Source organism: Hydra vulgaris, chromosome 12, assembly GCF_038396675.1.
Source record: "Hydra vulgaris chromosome 12, alternate assembly HydraT2T_AEP".
In the NCBI taxonomy this organism is placed as follows: Eukaryota; Metazoa; Cnidaria; class Hydrozoa; order Anthoathecata; family Hydridae; genus Hydra; species Hydra vulgaris.
This window is the reverse complement of record NC_088931.1, coordinates 69,056,179-69,076,127: the sequence shown is the minus strand read 5'-3', so window position 1 is coordinate 69,076,127 and position 19,949 is coordinate 69,056,179. Positions and strand designations below refer to the sequence as shown.

The 19,949-nt window shown below is 27.6% G+C and overlaps 1 protein-coding gene across 2 annotated transcripts in view; it reads left to right on the top strand.

The window, feature by feature from the left end:
• The window catches only part of LOC136088960 (uncharacterized), a 159,409-nt gene that overhangs the window by 83,245 nt on the left and 56,215 nt on the right, over positions 1-19,949 (top strand). For both annotated transcript variants that reach the window (XM_065814245.1, XM_065814246.1), the window contains exon 3: positions 2,834-2,965. In XM_065814245.1, the coding sequence (XP_065670317.1) occupies positions 2,834-2,965 (132 nt within the window). The remainder of the gene's footprint in view (positions 1-2,833; positions 2,966-19,949) is intronic.

Here is a 19,949-nt window from a genome sequence, read left to right as displayed (position 1 = left end):
TTTAAAAATAAAGATTTAAAATAGAGCTTATAAAATTAACTTAATTTGAATAAACTTCTGTAAAAAAATCAATTTGGGTTTAAAAATTATCAACTAAAGATCTTTATTCAGCTAAACACGCACTTATAGAGTTTATTTATAAAACCTCAAATTCTTATAGTAAATACGGTATACACCAAGTATTTTATTGACCAATTAAAAACATTCAAAACAGTAGATCACATAACTTTACCCAAAAAAATCATATTTTACTCAGTGGTAAATTAATAAAGTGATATAAAAGTTAACTGACAAAAATAAAGCGATTTGTCTTCTATGGAGGTTAATAGCAGCTGTGTTGCTGTGTTGCAGTGAATAGAGCCCTGATTTTGTACTGCAAGCCTTGAGAGTTCAAACCTAGCTGGAATCATATAAGAGGTGTCAGTTATGCTGGAAATGGAGAACCAACTTACTAAATCCTAGTTCCTATGTGGTGGTGCTTTGTAATAATTGGGTCTTCTTAGAGTTTTAACCAATAACAACCAATAAAACTGTTGACTAATAAAATTATTAGTTTTCATTAGTTGCGGATTGTGCAAGTTTAGAGTTGCCATAAAAATTAGTATTATATAATTAACAATTAATCAAACTCTATTTGAAATCTTTGTCGAATTTAAAGTCTTCAGATCTATTAGGAAAAAACTAATAATAAATAGCAAGGGAGAGTTTAATAAGGCAAAATAAAGTATAATATCCTAATTTAGGTAATCATTGAATCGGATAAATTAAAGTGATAAACCTGGTGAAGATTTTATGTGTTTTTATTTCAAGGTGGACAAACTTTAGAGAGAGAAGTTTATTTTTGCTTATTTTAATCGTGTAATGATTAAAATAACTTTTCTTATTTTAATTTTATTCATTTTTAGTAACTTTCTAATGCTATGAAATGTAGAAACTTCTATAACAAACATGGTATTTAAATAGCACTGAAAATAATTTAGTTGATGAGGATACAAAAACTGTGTTGAAAATCTCAAAAAACAGTAGAGTAAATCCAAGTAAACATTGTTGAAGAAACACAAAAACTGTTGAGCAATTGCAAAATAAAAATGCAGCAAAAATGCAAAATGGTAGTAAAAGCTAAAAAATTTTTGAAAAAGGGCAAAAATGTTTAGTGAAAAAGCATATAGGTCTTGTTGTTGTTGTTGTTGTTGTTGTTGTTGTTGTTGTTGTTGTTGTTCTTCTTCTTCTTCTTTTTCTTTTTCTTCTTCTTCTTCTTCTTCTTCTTCTTCTTCTTCTTCTTCTTCTTCTTCTTCTTCTTCTTCTTCTTCTTCTTCTTCTTCTTCTTCTTCTTAACATTTACTGAACTTCAGAAAAATATGGGAAAAATAAAAAATGCAACAAACGAATGGACAGATTGCACTATTTTATGTCATGGTAACGTAACAGCATATGTGCTTGCAATAGACTCAAATACAATTGAATGCTATGTTCTGGGCTTGATAAAAAGAAAGTTGGCAGACTTTGATTTTTTTAAAAAAATAATGTTGTTGCATCAACTAAGGGTACAGCAGCCATAATGAAAAAATATATCAATATGTTTGGTGTTTTAAATCAACTTCGCTATAACCATGTGCTGCATTTCTAAATTCTAAATTGTAATCAGATTGCTGAAGATCAGTACTCTGATTACCATTTAGATTTTGGTGAAAAAAATGAACATGGTAAGACATTGAATACTGACTTTGACCAAATTATAACCAATTTAATAGGTGATATAAGAATGTTTAAAAAAGTTAAAATGAGAGATAAAAACTAGATGGAATTCTTTGAGTGTAATAATTTGATAATTTTTAATTCTATCCAAATTTGTTAATAAACCCTTAATCAAATTAAAATTAAAGAAATGTTTTTTTAAAATGGGATTCAGTTCATTTAAGAGTTGAATCCCATTTCAGAAAATGATTTTTTTTGTGCTATAAAACCTAGTTGAAGTTTTTGCATCAGCTGAAACTTCCAATATTGAAATTGAGTAAAAATGACACAAATTTCATAACAGAACATGAGCATGATGATATCAATAATGATGCTACCTCATCTGCACCTAATGCAGATTTAATAGAAGTAATATTACAAGCTGGAGTGCAAAATGAACTGCAAAAAGAACTCCAAAATAAAATAAGTTTTGTGGATTTCAAATCCACAAAATAGTTGTCGTATTGATAAATATATTGAACTGAAGAAAGAATTTAGTCCATTAATTATTAATTCCAGTAATTTCCAACTCTAATAGTGGTTGTTTGCAGCCTTGTTGGAAGTGAAGATGTGATGGAAACAACTTGTTCTTGTAACTTTGCTCTATCTGTTGAGTTGATTTTAAATTGATTAGTTGTATAAACTTTTTGATTTTTTTTCTGAAAATCATTTGATATATTAAGACCTTTTCTGCGTAATAATTCTTTTTATATTTTTACTTTTGTAACTTATGTTTTAAAGCTTATTTTGTTAAATATGTAAAAATAAATATATTTATAATCAATTTATTTATGATAAAATATAAATATATTTAAATAAGTTACAAAATAAAGTGTGATATCGATTAAATGAACTGAGAAGGTAAAGTTTAGTAAAAATATTTCTTATTGAAATATATTTTAAGCAATAGTCAATTATATGCCAAACATAAAGTAATTATAAACTTTAAATCAAAAATTATAAAAGTTAAGCATAAAATAAAAAAAACAAATTATAAAGAAATATTTTTTTAACTATATCATTCACTATTATTAGACTTATATAACATACTGCTATTATGAAAACTTGTTTTGTTTAAACTGGTTTTTTTTTTGATTAGGTTCAATTTGAAAAAGTAACAACTGTTAATGGTATTGCACTTCAAGGTGATGGAAACACTGATGTGAACTACATAAAAAAGTTTTCTTTAAATTATTCTCTCACAGAAAATGGTGACTTTGTTGATGGCCAGGTTTTGATACATTTTTGATTGAAAAAATTTTGTTCATATAATTAATATAAATTTATCAAATATTTTATTTTAATAATACTTTTTTTTTTGTAAAAAAATTCCCTTTTTCTCAAACATTTTTAAAAAAAGGTGAACGCAAAAATAAAATTTAGTTTTAATTATAATGTTAATGAAACATATTTTTCTATATGTAGCTAGAATGAATATTTTGATTGTCTTTTAAAATTTTAATAATTATAAATGTAAAATTTACTAAATTGTATTAAATGGATTCTTACTTTCACCAGTCTTTCATGACTGCTTTACAATAAAACAATGACAGAGGAGTAAAAGTGCTATTATCTTAGCAAAACAATACAGTTTTTAAAATAACACATTTAATAGTCCAATAAATACAAATTAAAAGTATTCCATCTTTTTGAAACAGCTTCTTGTTAAAAACTTATTTGTATAACTTATTTTTTATTATATTTCTAAGAAGTAAGAAATTGTTTCTATTGATTCCAATTACTCTTTTTCACATTAACCTTGTTTTTTAGAATTTGTTAATTTATTAAGCTCTTGATAATGTCTTGAAACTAAAAGTCTTCAAAATAATTTGTTACTTAACTTTGATAAGTTTTGATTTTATTCTTTTTGATACAGTAAGTTTTGATTTAAACTTTACAGTATGACAATTCTTGATACACCTATTAATATATGGGTTGTAAGTTCAACTTGTTTCTCTGTAAGTTAATTATTTATTGTAAGTTAAAGTTCAACCTTTTTTCTATGCACTTCTTCACTTCTCTACTCTACTTCACACTTCTTTGGTCTTCTTCAGCAGTTGTTTAGGAGTTTAGGGTTGTGAGTTGCAGCAACAACAAAAAAAAACTTAAGTAGCCTCCTTTTATTATAGTGACCCTCACAAGAAATGTATGTATTTCAAATATGTTAGTGAATTTTATGAAAAGAGTGCTCGATGTTTTTAAAGAACAGAGCAGTAAGAAATTTGTAAAAAATATATATATTACTTTTTGTTATAAGTGCAATCATCTAATTGTTTTATACTTTTAATTATAAAATCATTGGATGGTAAGTATTTAACTATTCATAATTCTTTTTCTTATGTCAGCGTTTTATGATATTTTTATCAAATATAATTTTCAATGTCTATTACCAACACTTTAAAAAATGATGTTATGTACTCTTGTATTTCATTAAAACATATATATATGTGTATATATATATATATATATATATATATATATATATATATATATATATATATATATATATATATATATATGTATATATATATGTATATATATATACTATGTTGATAATTGATTGATTCTTGCGTGGCGAATGGATGTCTTTATTTCTAATCGTTAAATTATGGCTAATAAAATTACAATGGCGCTTTTCAAAGAAATAATGGATACACATGAAAACACAATAATGAAAATATTTAACGGCAAAATTGATAAACTTGAAATCAAAATATTGAGTATGCAAAAAGAGAATAATTATTTAAAAAATGAAGTAAGTTAAAAAGACTTTTTTATATTTAAACTAGAAGTAATTGATAATATTGAAATTGAGAGAGCTTATATTGTGAAGGAAAAGATTTGGGTGAAAAAATTATATTATATTATATTATTGCCCACCATCTGGCGTAATAGAAAGTTTTAATGAATTTTTGCAAAATGATATAATTAAAAAAGGTATGCATGAAAAGAAATTCAATTACATAATTAGTGATTTTAATTTAAATTGCTATGATTACCACGCTATCAACAACATTTAAAAATTTTATAACGATATTTTTGAAAATGGAATGATACCGTTAATAAACAAACCTTCTTGAATTACATCATCATCAGCCTCTTTAATAGACAATATAATAACTACAGATATTTTTAACTTATCTATAAAAAATGGCATAATTAAAAGTGACGTCTCAGATCACTTTCTAATTTTTTTTTCTATTAACGTAGACAACATAAAACTGCTCCATCAAAATAAACTTCTCATTAAACAATTTTTTACAGTAACAAATTGTATAGCATTCAAGGAACAATTATCTTTACTTCATTGGAATCACATTGATGATTCTAACAATGCTAATTTAGTCTATAATTTGTTTTTAAAAACATTTTTTGAAGTATATGATATTAATTTTCCGATATATAAAATATTGAAAAAAAAGTGAAAGATATAACGTCGCCATGGATTACAAAAGATTTTAAAAAAATGTTCTAAAATCAAGCAAAAATTGTATATCAAATACTTAAAAACAAAATCATTCGAAAATAAAACATTTTCCAGACTTATGTTAAAAAATTTGAAGTCCAAAGAAAAATTAAAAAAAAAAATTATTACATAAATTTACTAAAAAAACATAAGCGAATTTCAAATTACAGGCAGTAGGAAATCAAAAACAAACTCTTTACAAAATGCCATCAAAATTAATGATGAAATTTTTTATGATCTGAGAGTGATAGCTGATAAAATGAACACTTTTTTTATTTCAGTTGGAAAAAATTTAGCTAAAAATATTCGAACCGAAAAAAAAAATTAATAATTTTAATTATCCTTTAGTGTCTTGTCTAGATTTTTTTGAATTATCTTTTGATGAGTCTGATAAAGCATTTAAAATGCTTAAGTCAAATAAAGCAATAGGTCATGATGATATTAACGGAAACGTGGTTATTAACTCATATGAAACCATAAAAAATGTTCTTTATAAAGTATTTAAATGTTCAATTGATCTAGGAATATTTCCTGATCTGTTGAAAATAGCAAAAATTACACCAATATTTAAAGGGGGAGAGTTGTTGAATTCAGTAATTACTGTCCTATCTCTGTTCTCTCTGTTTTTTCTAAAGTTTTAGAGAAAATTCTTTATAACAAAATTTTCCATCTGTCTCAAAATAATTTACTATATAAAAATCAATATGGGTTTAAGAAAAATAACTCTACTGAGCACGCTATACTAAAAATTTCCTCAATATATTACAGATTCATTTGAAAAGTCCAAATTTAGTTTAGGCATTTTTGTTGACTTATCAAAAGCATTTGATATGATTGACTATAAAATCTTTTTCAAAAAACTAAAATGTTATGGAATCACAGGAAATTTTCTTAAGCTAATAAAAAGTTATTTACGCAATAGAAAACAATTTGTTCATTTCGACTAATCATCACGATCTCAATTATTAGAAATAACTTGCGGAGTTCCTCAAGGATCTGTTTTAGGACCTCCTCTTTTTCTCATTTACATAAATGACCTCTATGAAGCATCCAATTTAATGACAGTTATGTTTGCTGATGACACAAATTATTTTTTATCTCATAGCAACATAACACTATATTCTTGTATGGACAATGAACTAATGAAAGTTTCTCAATGGTTTAAATCAAACAACTTTCTCTGAATATTGAAAAACCAAAATGGTTTCTTTTTCATTCTAACTCTAAAATAGTCTACTTCCAATCAAGCTTCCTCCTCTTTTTATTGATGGCATTCTAATTAAGAGAGCAACATGTATTTACTTTTTAGGGGTTTCAATTGAGGAAAATCTCACATGGAAAAAACATATCGAAAACATTACCTGCAAAATTTTGAAAAGTATAGGTATACTATATAAAGCAAGATGCATGTTAAATAAACATATTTTAAGTCAACTATACCACTCATTCATTCATTGCCACATAAACTATGGGAATGCGGCTTGGGGTAGTGTCAATAAAAGTTAATTAGAACCTCTTGATTGCCAACAGAAGCATGTTGCACGTCTTAATAATTTTAAAGACCGTTTTTCACATGGTAAGCCTCTTTTTATTGAAATGAATATTTTAAATATATTTCAACTAAATATTTTTAATGTACTGTGTTTTATGTTTATATCTAAAACTCGTATAGCTCCACTTTCATTTCACAATTTATATTCCTTAAAAGAAAAAAATAGATATAATTTACAAATGATAGTTTCCTTTTTCAACCAGTTTTCAGAACCAATTGAGGCAAGTTTTGTATTTCTTTTCGAGGGGCGTTTCTATGGAACAATATAGTTTTGAAACATTTTGATTTTTCTCAAGACTTGAAGTGGATTGTATTTTGTATTATTGTGCTTTCTTAAATACTGTCAGTTTTCAAATTTAATTACAGATCAAGAGCAACTGTAATAAATCAATTAAATCATCCACAATATGAAACGTTACAAATCTTACATGATAACTTCTGATATGGATAAATGTGGCAAAAAGGCACTTGGCAATAATTAATTTCTGTCATTTTCTATGTGTAAAATTCTTACAGCTACAGCAAATGCAAGAAACATATTATATACTTCATTGTCTAAAACTTTCTCTAACACAATTAATAATGCACGTGGGCTACATGTGCATTGAATATGAGTATCAGAACAATTTTTTTTTTTTTTTACACTTGATGTTTTTTTTCATTACAGAGAACAACATTTAGATTACAAGGACAGAAATTAATATCAAATAATCATTCACTTTTTTTAGAAGTGTTTGTTGCTACTTTATGTTTACTTTTTTATACAACTTCGCATCGAACTAAAAGAGTGCAAAAAATAGTATTAAATTTTAATAATTAAAATTTATATTTATTGAAATGTATTAATTAGTTGACTAAAAGCAGCTCAAAAAATTCAAAATATTATTGTATTTAAAATCACAAAAATTTAAGAGGAGTGAGGGTAACAATTTTGTTGCATAGTTTTAGGGAGGGGTTTTAGGGGGTCAGCAAAATGTAACAATATTTTAAAAATGACAATAACTGCTTAGCATAATTTTAGGGTAACTCTTAACACAAAAAATCAACTATTCATTAAATTTAAATTGTGCAGGAATAAAATAAGCAACTTTTTAAGAATTCCTAAAAGTCATACATCTTTTTATCAAAAAAAAAAACCCCTCATCAATTCAAGAAATCTTTTTATCAAAAATAAAATAAAAAAACCCCATAAATACAAGAAACACATAGAAAAAGAATAAATATTATTCATCCTAACCCCTTAAAATCAGAAAATAACAGTCAGCAAAAAATTTCCAATCTAAAATTGTATTAGGATAGCATCAGATTGACACAAAATTTTGAAACCATTTTCAACAAGTTCATCAACATGGGATTGTTTAACATAAAATTGACAAAAAAAAACTGAATTCCCAAACTTTTCTTCTAAACGTCCATGTTTTCTTTAAAACTTGAATTATGAATGCAGCATTTTACCATTTTACAAGGAATAAAACATTTGTTTTGTAGGTTTTATTTTAGTTATTCTATTTAGAATTAGTAAAATGTTCTTTTTTCTGTTTTTAAGGTGTCCGATTTAGTAAAAAATACTATGCAAAATAATTATATTTAGTTCCAAATACTGTCCCCACATATTTTCTTAAACTTATTTCCCACGGTATTTCCAAACCTTTCCGTACCATATTGAATAACTCTTTTGAAAAAGGGCTTTTTTCAGATGTCTTTGCAACAGCTAAAGTTATTCCTATCTATAAAAGGAGTGCTCTAGTGAAACAAATTATCAACTAATTTATTTTTTGTCTAATATTATTTTTTATATTTACTTTTTAAATCCTAAACATAACTGGATAGGGTGGTTGCTTTTTTTTCATCTACTTTAAAAAATGCTGAAACAAAGCAACAGCAGTTGAATGAGAAAGGTATGGATCGCATTATTGAAGATATTTTGTATGAGTTTGAGGAAAGTATTGAATTAGATGAATATTCTGGCCCAGCATCATTTAAAGGAGATATTGGTAAAAAAATAATAGAAGACTTAACTAATTTAACATTGTTCCTTTCGAACAAGTAAAAGGTATTTTTCATTTACTTACTGAAAACATCCTCTGTACATTAAGCTTAAATCAAAAATATCTTTACAGCATCTGCTGTCTTCAATTAGAAGAGGTTTGTCTATTCAATTAAAAAAGGTTTCAAATAAAATATCCAAAATTTCTCCTGGAAACATTCATCGTGCTCAGTGGCTCACAAACACAATAGACATTTTTAACTTCCTGCCACTCTAAAGTCAAAGATTACAGTGAATTGGTAAATTGAAATATTGAGAAAGTTGATTTACCCCATTTGCTGAATGTCTTTTCAAATGAAGATATTTTGAAAGCCAATTGAGTATTCCAAATTATCCTTGTCATAGTCAAAATATGGAAAGAATTGTTGGAATAATCACAAAGACATGAGAAGTTAGATATGGCTATAAAAAGTGTCATATATTTGTAATAAACTTATTGGAATCCAGTTATATATATATATATATATATATATATATATATATATATATATATATATATATATATATATATATATATATATATATATATATATATATATATATATATATATATATATATATATATATACATATATATATATACATATATATATATACATATATATATATACATATATATATATATATATATATATATATATATATATATATATATATATATATATATATATATATATATATATATATATATATATATATATATATAGGGTGGCGCAAATCTAATGTTATAATTTGAATGTTTAATAACTTTTTAAATTGATATATTTTTATTTTTATTTCAGAATTTTGTGAAGAAAACTTGGGAAATTTGAAATGGAACACTACACAACACAACAGCAATCAACAATTGTTGAATTTTATAAACAATTGGTTAATTGTTTAGACCATAGTCAATTGTGTTTATTGTTGTTTTTTTAATCAAAATGACGATAAACACAATCCTCACCTTGGGGTGTCTTATCATTATGACCTCCGCAATAGCTGACAATGGTCAGCTATTGCGGAGGTCCGTTCCTACACTGCGTGACATAATGATAAGACACCCCAAAAAGATTTATAAAACTCTACTCTACATTTATATTTAAAAATTAATTTTTATTGTAAATGAAAGTAAAGGGTTTACAACACTAAACAACATTTTTACAAATTTATTTTTAACGTAACTCGCATTTTAAAAAAAAAAAATAACGTTTTTTCAGTGCGACAAAATTATAAGACAGTTTTACAATAATTGTTTTATTTGCAACTACAGTTGAGGGGCAATTAAGAATATTTATTTGATGTAAACACGACAGACAATTATTTAACTGTAAATATTTGTGAACTGTCAAAAATTTAGTTTAGATTTTTTTTTAACAAGTATAAAATTACAAATTAATTAATAATGGGCCATGCTGCACCGTTCAGTTCAGTTCAAAAAGTGCTCTCTAACTTATCGAAAATGGGTCACTCCGTTAGTTACACGGCTAGAGCTATTGGATTCAGCTGAACGATGATTAAAAACTACGTTAATAGTCTTCATATGTATGGAATAAAAAAAAGTCCTGGACGTCCATCAACATTAAGTGACCGTGATAGGCGAAGGTTGTTGAGACAAGCTTCAAATTCTTTATTAACTGCACATCAAATTGCTGCAGAAGCAGGTGCAGTTGTTAATTTACGTACAGTTCAGAGAGTTATTCATGATGCTTTCCACATTTTGCGCAAAAAACTTCAGCGAAAACCACCTTTGACAACAAATCACATAAACAATTGAAAAACCTTTGCAAAGGACCATGTAACATGGAAAGAAGAGTGGCAACAAGTAGTACTTTCTGATTAAAAATGATTTTATCTTGATGGGCTGGATTGATGGAATTATTATTTTCACAGTTTGCGTAAAGAACCAGTAACATAGCAATGACGTCAAATGGGTGGTAGGTGGTGTAATGATTTGGTACGTGATTGGGTAAATCAAAGATTCATTTTATTGATGGAAAAATGAAGGCTAAGGATTATCTTTTAATTGTTCAAGAATTTTTAAGACATGAAGGATCTGTAATAGGTGGTGAAAATTTTGTTTTTCAGCAAGATAATGCTAGCATTCATACAGCTAAGATAGTAAAGGAATATTTCAACAGCAGTAAAATTGAAAAATTGAAGTGGCCAGCTAAATCTCCAGACCTGAACATTATTGAGAATGCTTGGGCACAGCTGTCACATGTTTAAAGGTGGTAAACAAACAATACTGTTTAAAGGTGGTAAACAATATAGTTCACTAGCTGACTTGAAATCATCCATCGCATCTGCATGGGATGCAATTGACATTTCGTACATAAAAAAGTTGTATGATTCTTTACAAACTAGAATGATTAAAGTGGTTCAAAAAAACATTTAAAGTACTCACAATTGATTGTTTAAAATTGAGATGTCTTTTTATATAAATGACAATTTATATGAATTTTTTCTAAAAGTGTCTTATAATTTTGTTGCACTAAAAAAACAGTTTTTTTTTAATAAAATGTGAGTTAGGTTTAAAATAAATTTTTTAAAATGTTGTTTAGTCTTGTAATCCTTTTGCTCTCATTTACTATAAAAGTTAGTTTTTAAATATAAATGTATAGTAGAGTTTCATAAATATTTTTGGGGTGTCTTATCATTATGTTGCGCAGTGTAGGATAGCTTGATTATGCCATTTCATTATGGTATAAAGAAAATTGCAATTTCATTAACAATTTCATTATGAGCAATGAAGCCCATTTCCTATTGAATGGTTTCATAAACAAGCAAAATTGCAGAATATTGGCTACAGAGAATCCAAGAACAGTTCATCTGCAACAATTACACCCACTTAAGTGTACTGTTTGGTATGGTGTATTGTCTGAAAGGATCATTGGTCCATATTTTTTTGAAAATGTACATGATACCTCAGTTATGATTAATGGTGCGGAATATCGAATATGCCAGACAATTTTTTGAAGCCAGCTGTAGAAAACCATCCACAGTTGTGATTCCAACAAGATGGAGCCACAGCCCTCACTGCAAGGGACGCAATGGCTCTGTTATACAACCTTTTTGGCAAAAGCATTATTTTGCTTGGAAGTGATTTTTACTACTCTCCATGTTCACCAGATTTAACAGATTGTTTTCTTTGGAGTTATTTGAAGGAAAGGATATACTTAAATATGCCAGCGACCATACCACAGCTAAAATAAACCATTCACAATTAAATTCAAGCCATAACACAGGAAATTTTACGAAAAGTTATGCAAAATGTACTGGAAAGAGCATGAATGTGCCAAGCTGAAAATAGCAACCACTTTTGGGACATAATTTTTCAAACTTAAGTTAAAAATATTTCCCATTAACATATTGTATAACAAAAAATTATAATATTAATTAACCATTAAATAAAAAAGTTATTACACATTCAAACCATTTTGGTAGTTTTGTGCCACCCTGAATATATTTATTTATTTTTTTAACATCTTCGCTTCCAACAAGGGTGCAAGCAACCACTAATTAGCGTTGGAAGTAATTGGAAGAGAAAAGATGAAGATGGTAGAGCAAAATAACGATTGACAGATGACTTGAAGGATTGCAAATTATATGAATCAGGAAAGCAAGATAAAGGAAGCGAATTCCAAAGAACTGACATTTGAGGAAAAAAACTATATAAATAAGAATTTTAGAAGCACTTAGAAACAGACACAGAAAAAGGATGAGACTTGGTTAAATGACGAGTAATACAAGATTGAATTTTAGTAAATAGCACATGAGACGCTAGCTCTTTAGAGTAGTGCCCATTATAGTATCTGTTGAAAAGTGAAAGAGAAGCAACGTCACAATGATGTGATAATGATTGGAGGTTGGCTGCAAGAGCAGCTCCAACTATGTTTACAATGCGTTTTTGCACCTTGTCTAAAAGGGTAGGGCATCATCAGAGGATCTGCCCCAGATATGGCAGCATTATTCCATACAAAGCCTGATTTGAGATTTACAGAGGTAGAGAATAGAATCCAGAGTAAGAAAGTGTCAAGCTTGATAAAGATTTGCAACCTTAGCAGATGCTAATTTTGCAACAGATTTGATATATGGTTTCCAAGAGAGATCGGAAGTGAGTTAATCCTAGAAGATGAAGAGTAGATGACTCATCGAGTACATTACCGTTCATAAATATAGGAAAATCTAAAAAATTGAGTTTTATTTGAATTAAAGTTCACCAGCCACTGTGAACCCCTTCCAAGCAATCAGAGAGCGTTGGGTTCTTATCATGACAAGAATAAATGGTAGTATCATCAGCGAATAATGCCACCTTTGATGTGAGAATATCTGGAAGATCGTTAATGTAAATTAAAAAGAGTATAGGGCCAAGGATAGAACCTTGAGGAACCCCTGAAGTTACAGAATAAGAAGAAGAATGCTGTTTGATGAGGACAACTTTTATACTTTGATTGGAAAAGAAGGAATTAATAATCTTAAAGATAAAACAGATAAACCATAAGAAGTAAGTTTATTTTGAAGACCAGCATGCCAAACTTTATCAAAAGCTTTAAAAATGTCAAGAAAGATGGCCTTAACCTCTCCACCTTTATCTAATGCACGTTAAAACCTATTGGTTATCACTGTTAGCAAATCAGCTGTAGAATGAGAAGATCGAAATCATGTTGATTATCAGAAAGTAAGTTATTAGATTCAAGATGAGAGATTAAGTGTTTGTTAGTTAAAGATTCAAAAACCTTGCTTATGATAGGAAGAAGACTAATGGGATTGCAGTTAGACAAATCAGATCACTCTACAGAGTTTTTGAAAATAGGGATAACAGATGTTGCTTTCTAGCAGGCTGGAAAATAAGACTCTGATAAGCACTTGTTGAATCGTTTTGAAAGTATAGATGACAACTCCAGAGAGCACTTCTGCAAGACTCTAACAGGTATGTTGTCTGGGCCATAAGCTGTAGAAGTGTCTAAGCAGGAAATCACTTTAGATACAGAAGCTAGAGTGATGTGAGTGTCAAGCAATGGATCAACCTGTTTGATGGCTATATCAAGAGATAATATTGATGAAAAGTTCTTAGCAAACAGTTCAGCTTTGCCTTTAGGCGAGGTGACAAAGTTTAAACCATACAAGAGTACTGGAATTAAAGATTTTCTCTTGTTATTGATTCTATAAAAATTCTCCAGAAGTCACGAGAGTCTATTTTTTGTAATGAAATACGAGATTTCATGACCTGAGAATAGCATGCTTTGGTGTTAGACAATACCTTTTTACAATGGTTTCTAGCAGTAATAAATAGACGTCTCTTCTCTGGAGAATTGATTTGCTGATAGATATGGAAGTAGCGGTTTCGATTTGAAATTGCAGCAGCACAATAAGAGGAAAACTATGGATAAGGGTGAGGCTTGACCTGGAATGGTCAAGAGGGAATAAAAGATTCCATGCCAGCCTGTATCCACGAAGTTATGTAAGAAGCACATTTGTCAACACAAAGACAAAAGATTTCTACCCAAGGGTCATCACGAAGAAAATCACGGAAAGAGTCCCAGTCAGCTTTAAGGTAGTTGTAAGAGGTACGATGATAGGGGGATTCAGATGATAAAGAATTATATATATATATATATATATATATATATATATATATATATATATATATATATATATATATATATATATATATATATATATATATATATTTATCTATGCAGGGTATATATATACATATTATATATATATATAATTATATATATATATATATATATATATATATATATATATATATATATATATATATATATATATATATATATATATATATATATATGTATATATATATATATATATATATATATATATATATATATATATATATATATATATATATATATATATATATATATATATATATATATACAGTAGATGAAAAGTTAAATGGCACAAACTTTTTTTTTAAATTGATTACAAAACAGTGTTTAATTTTTGCTTTCAAGGACTTAATTATCTTAAAATTAAAATTACTTACTTAAGATTATTTGAAAATAACATTATATTGAAGCATTGTATTTAAAAATTTTCAAATATAAGTTCATATGACTTAGAAAAATCAACTGTACTTATACTCATCAAATATTTTCTTGCAAAAAAAATAATGGCACAAATAATAAAAATTTCCAAATTTAGACAAAAAATTACTTTCCAATATTTAGTTGGGTCACCCTTTTCTAGAATAACTGCTTGCAGACCTCTCGGCATGGGTTCCACAACAGATTTGGTTTCTTTTGGAGTTATTTTCTCCGATTCTTCATCTATGGCTGCTTTTAGATCATTTTGTCTTCTGTAAGCTTGATCTCCAGTTTTCTGGTCTAGAATGTACCACAAATTTTCAATGGGATTAAGGTTAGGGGACTGGGCAGGCCATTCCATCACATTAATATCATTCTTTTGAAAATATTCCTATGTTACTATGGCAGAATGTTTTGGATCATTATCTTGTTGAAAGATGAAGTTATTTCAGAATCTAAATTTAGAAGCAGAGAGATTCAAATTTTGCTCTAAAATATCTATATATGAATTTGCGTTAATTTTTTTCAATGAAAGTCAATTTTCCAGCTCCTCACCACACCATTGTTTTACTGTTCCTCTCTTTTAACACAATTTGTATGCCTCGCCTTATTTTTGCCAAACTTTTTGCTGTCCATCCTATGAGATTAGGTTAATCTAGGAACCATCACTCTAAATTACTTTTTTCCAGTACTCAATAGTCTTGTCAACATACTATTTTGCAAATAATGATCATCACTTTACATGTTTTACAATCAATTTTGTTTTTTGTGACATACTCAACTATAAAATCCTTGCTCTCTGATTCTATTTCGGATAGTTTGAGCTGAAATTATGACTTTATTGTCGTATTTAACTTTGTCTGCGATCTTTTGAGCAACTTCAAATCTGTTTTGCTTGACTTGTAAAATAATGTCAAATTATACTTTTTTATAATGTTGCTGACTGTTTGAAAAGGAATTCAAATTTGCTTATTAACTTCTCAGTAGGTCTTACCATTATTTACCAAATTCACAACTAATTTTCTTTTAGAAATTATCTAATTTTTTTTAACAACATGCTTTTTGCTATAAATTAATAAATTTTATTCAATTAATCAAAACTCATGGGTTACATGTACTTTGTGTTACATATGTAAATATCTTATGAGTTATATATGTAAATATAGTTTTTGATTTAAACTTACCAAAATTTTATTTTTCTCCACAAAAATTCAAAAAAATACTAAATAAAATTTTTGTTTCAATAATTATTTTGCTTCCAATATAACACCTGTGTGGTTTTAGTGTCTTTAAAAACAATAAACCTTTGGTAAAATGATGCACAAGTATATATAAAAATCTTCATAATAGTAGTACTCTTTGATGTACATTAAAACTTTTTACAGTTTTTAAAAATATATATATATATATATAAATGTCTGGGTAAATATTAAAGCAGATTTAATTTTTATTAAGATTTTTATGTTCCAAATATAACACTTTTAGACATAAAAATTCCTTGCAGCTCCTTATGTCATACTGAAATAGGGAATTACAGGGAAATATTAGGAGAATATATATATATATATATATATATATATATATATATATATATATATATATATATATATATATATATATATATATATATATATATATATATATATATATATATATATATATATATATATATATATATATATATATATATATATAGTTTGTATGTCTAAAAGTGTGAAATTTGAAACATAAAAATCTTAATAAAAATTAAATCTGCTTTAATATTTACCCAGACATTTAAACAACAGCACAACTAACTAGCCTAAAAGTTATTTTGCAACAACTGAATTTTCGATCTCAATTAGAGAACTGAAGCTATTGAAATAAAATATTTCTCAATGAACTAAAAATACTAATGAACTAAAAATGCTTTGTTTTGTGGTTTGCAGTGTGATTGTGAAAAGAAAAAAAATCGGATTTAATTGAGTTAGAAAGATAAATAACATAGAGAAAGTAGAGAGATTAAGAAAATAAGGAAACACAAGAATTAAGATAACTCTACCATCTTTTTAGAACACCTATAAAATGATGATGTCAAAAGTATGATGTCTCGAAAAATTCAATATGTATCTGGGTTAAAAAATAAAAGTGTCACATAATCTAAACAGAAGAAACATTAGTATGGAGTGTATGGCAGTGGAGTGTATGATAGTGTTTGCTTGTCTTTCAATCGATTTGAACAATACACGCTGTGTTTCCATAAAAGTAAGGTTAACAAGGCTATTAAAATTTAAAAGTGGCAAGATCATCAATTTATAGACACAATGTAATTGTTTTTTTTATCTAATATAATATAATATATAATAAACAATATAATTGTTTTTTTTTATATAAAAGACTAGCGACTCTTCTTCATCTTTGGTAAAAATTGAACAAAATTTCTTTTCCCTTCCAATTTCATTGACACCAAGTTGTTTATTAATTGTTCTTATATCTTTAATTAGTGTAAATTTTCTTAATCTAATTGCAAGCCAACTATGATTATTGCTGATTCGACAAGTTTGTTGAAATCCATTTTGACAATCTTGACATCCATTTGACAATATTGTATTTGTCAAAAGTCTATTGTCTAATAAATGGATACAATCATGATTTGTTCCAATAGTTTTTCTGTTACTTCTTTAATCTTCATTTTCTTTTGAAGAAACATCAATTTTTTGAGACCCTGGTTGATCTACTTTTATAAAAATATTCAGAGATTTATTATCTAAAAGTGTCAAATAACTTAAAGCCATTTTTTATTAAACCAAAAGTACAAAATAAACAAATGTAATGAAAACAATTTTATGTTTTTTTCTTTTAATAAAACAAAAAAAATTGTTAAAAAAAAAAGCAACTTAAAATGATAATTAAGTCGATATATTGTTTTTCTGTTTTTAATTTAATTGATTTGTTGACAACCTAAATAAACTTACAACTTATTCATATTTATAAATTAAATATGTTGGTTTTTTTATTTTTATTTCAATTGCTTTATTTAAATAAAGTTTTATTTAAATAAAATTTTTATAAAAATGTTTGTTTTGCTGCTTTTATTTTTATAATTTAATTTAAAATTTAAATTTGATGTTATTTTTTCATTTTTTATTTAAACTATTTAAATAAGAATTTAAATAAAACGTTATTTATTCTGTTTTTATTTTAACTGTTTTATTTAGTATTTAAATAAAATGTCTTTTAAATTTTGTCATTTAAAATTGATGTCAAAGCAGTATATATATATAAACATTTTTGAAAGTTTATAATAGTGCTTATCTTTAAAATGAAATCGTGTTGGTGCTTATTTTAAAGGAAGCATTTATTAAATTATTATATCAAGCCTCACTCTCCTCCATGGTTTTCCTCACACTGAGGTGCTGCGATTGCCAATCGAAACCGTTACTTCCATATTTATTAGCAAAACAATTCTCCAGAAAGCAGACGTCTGTTTATTACTGCCAGAAACAATTGTAAAAAGGTTTTGTCTAACGCCAAAACCCGCGATTCTCAAGTCATGAAATCTCGTATCTCATCTAAAAAATTGGACTCTCGTGACTTCTGGAGAATCTTTAATAATATCAATAATAAGGGCAAACCTTTAATTCCACCTCTCTTGTATGGTTCAGACTTTGTCACCTCACCTAAAGACAAAGCTGAATTGTTTGCTAAGAACTTTTCATCAATATCATCTCTTGATTCCACTAGTTGTGTTTTACCTGATATTGCCAACAAACAGATTGATCCATTGCTTGACATTCATATCACTCCAGCTTCTGTATCTAAAGTGATTTCCTGCCTAAACTCTTCTACAGCTTGTGGCCCGGACAACATACCTGTTATTGTTTTGCAGAAGTGTTCTCCAGAGCTGTCGTCTATACTCTCAAAACTATTCAACATGTGCTTATCAGAGTCTTGTTTTCCAACCTGCTGGAGAGCGGCATCTGTTATCCCCATCTTCAAAAATTCTGGAGAGCAATCTGATTCGTCTAACTACCGTCCCATTAGTCTTCTTCCTATCATAAGCAAGGTTTTTGAATCTTTAATTAACAAACACTTAATTTCTCATTTTGAATCTAATAACTTACTTTCTGACCATCAATATGGATTTCGATCTTCTCGTTCTACAGCTAATTTGCTAACAGTAATAACTAATAGGTTTTATCGCGCATTAGATAAAGGTGGAGAGGTTAAGGCCATCGCTCTTGACATTTCAAAAGCTTTCGAAAAAGTTTGGCATGCTGGTCTTCTCCATAAGCTTTCTTCTTATGGTGTATCCGGCAACATCTTTAAGATTATTGAATTTTTACTTTCCAATTGTAGTATAAAAGTTGTCCTCGATGAACAGCACTCTTCTTCTTATTCTGTAACTTCAGGGGTTCCTCAAGGTTCTATCCTGGCCCTATACTCTTTTTAATTTACATTAACGATCTTCCAGATATTCTCACATCTAAGGTGGCATTGTTTGCTGATGATACTACCATTTATTCTTGTCGTGATAAAAAACCAACACCCTCTGATTGCTTGGAGGGGGCATTTGAGCTTGAAAAGGATCTCACTTCTGCTACAGCATGGGGCTCACAGTGGCTGGTGAACTTTAATTCAGATAAAACTTAATTTTTTTCAGCCAATCGTTATTGCAATAATTTAGATCTTCCTATATTTATGAACGGTGATGTACTCGATGAGTCATCCACTCTTCATCTTCTAGGATTAACTCTTACTTTCAATCTTTCTTGGAAACCATATATCAAATCAGTTGCAAAATTAGCACCTGCTAAGGTTGCATCCCTTTATCAAGCTTGTCACTTTCTTACTTAAGATTCTATTCTCTATCTCTATAAATCTCAAATCCGGCCTTGTATGGAATAGTGTTGCCATATCTGGGGCAGATTTTCTAATGATGCACTTTCTCTTTTAGACAAGGTGCAAAAGTGCATTGTAAACATAATTGGACCTGCTCTTGCAGCCAACCTCTAGGCATTATCACATTGTCGTAATGTTGCTTCTCTTTCTCTTTTCTACAAATACTATAATGGGCACTGCTCTAAAGAGCTAGCGTCTCTTGTGCCATCTACTAAAATGCATTCTCGTGTT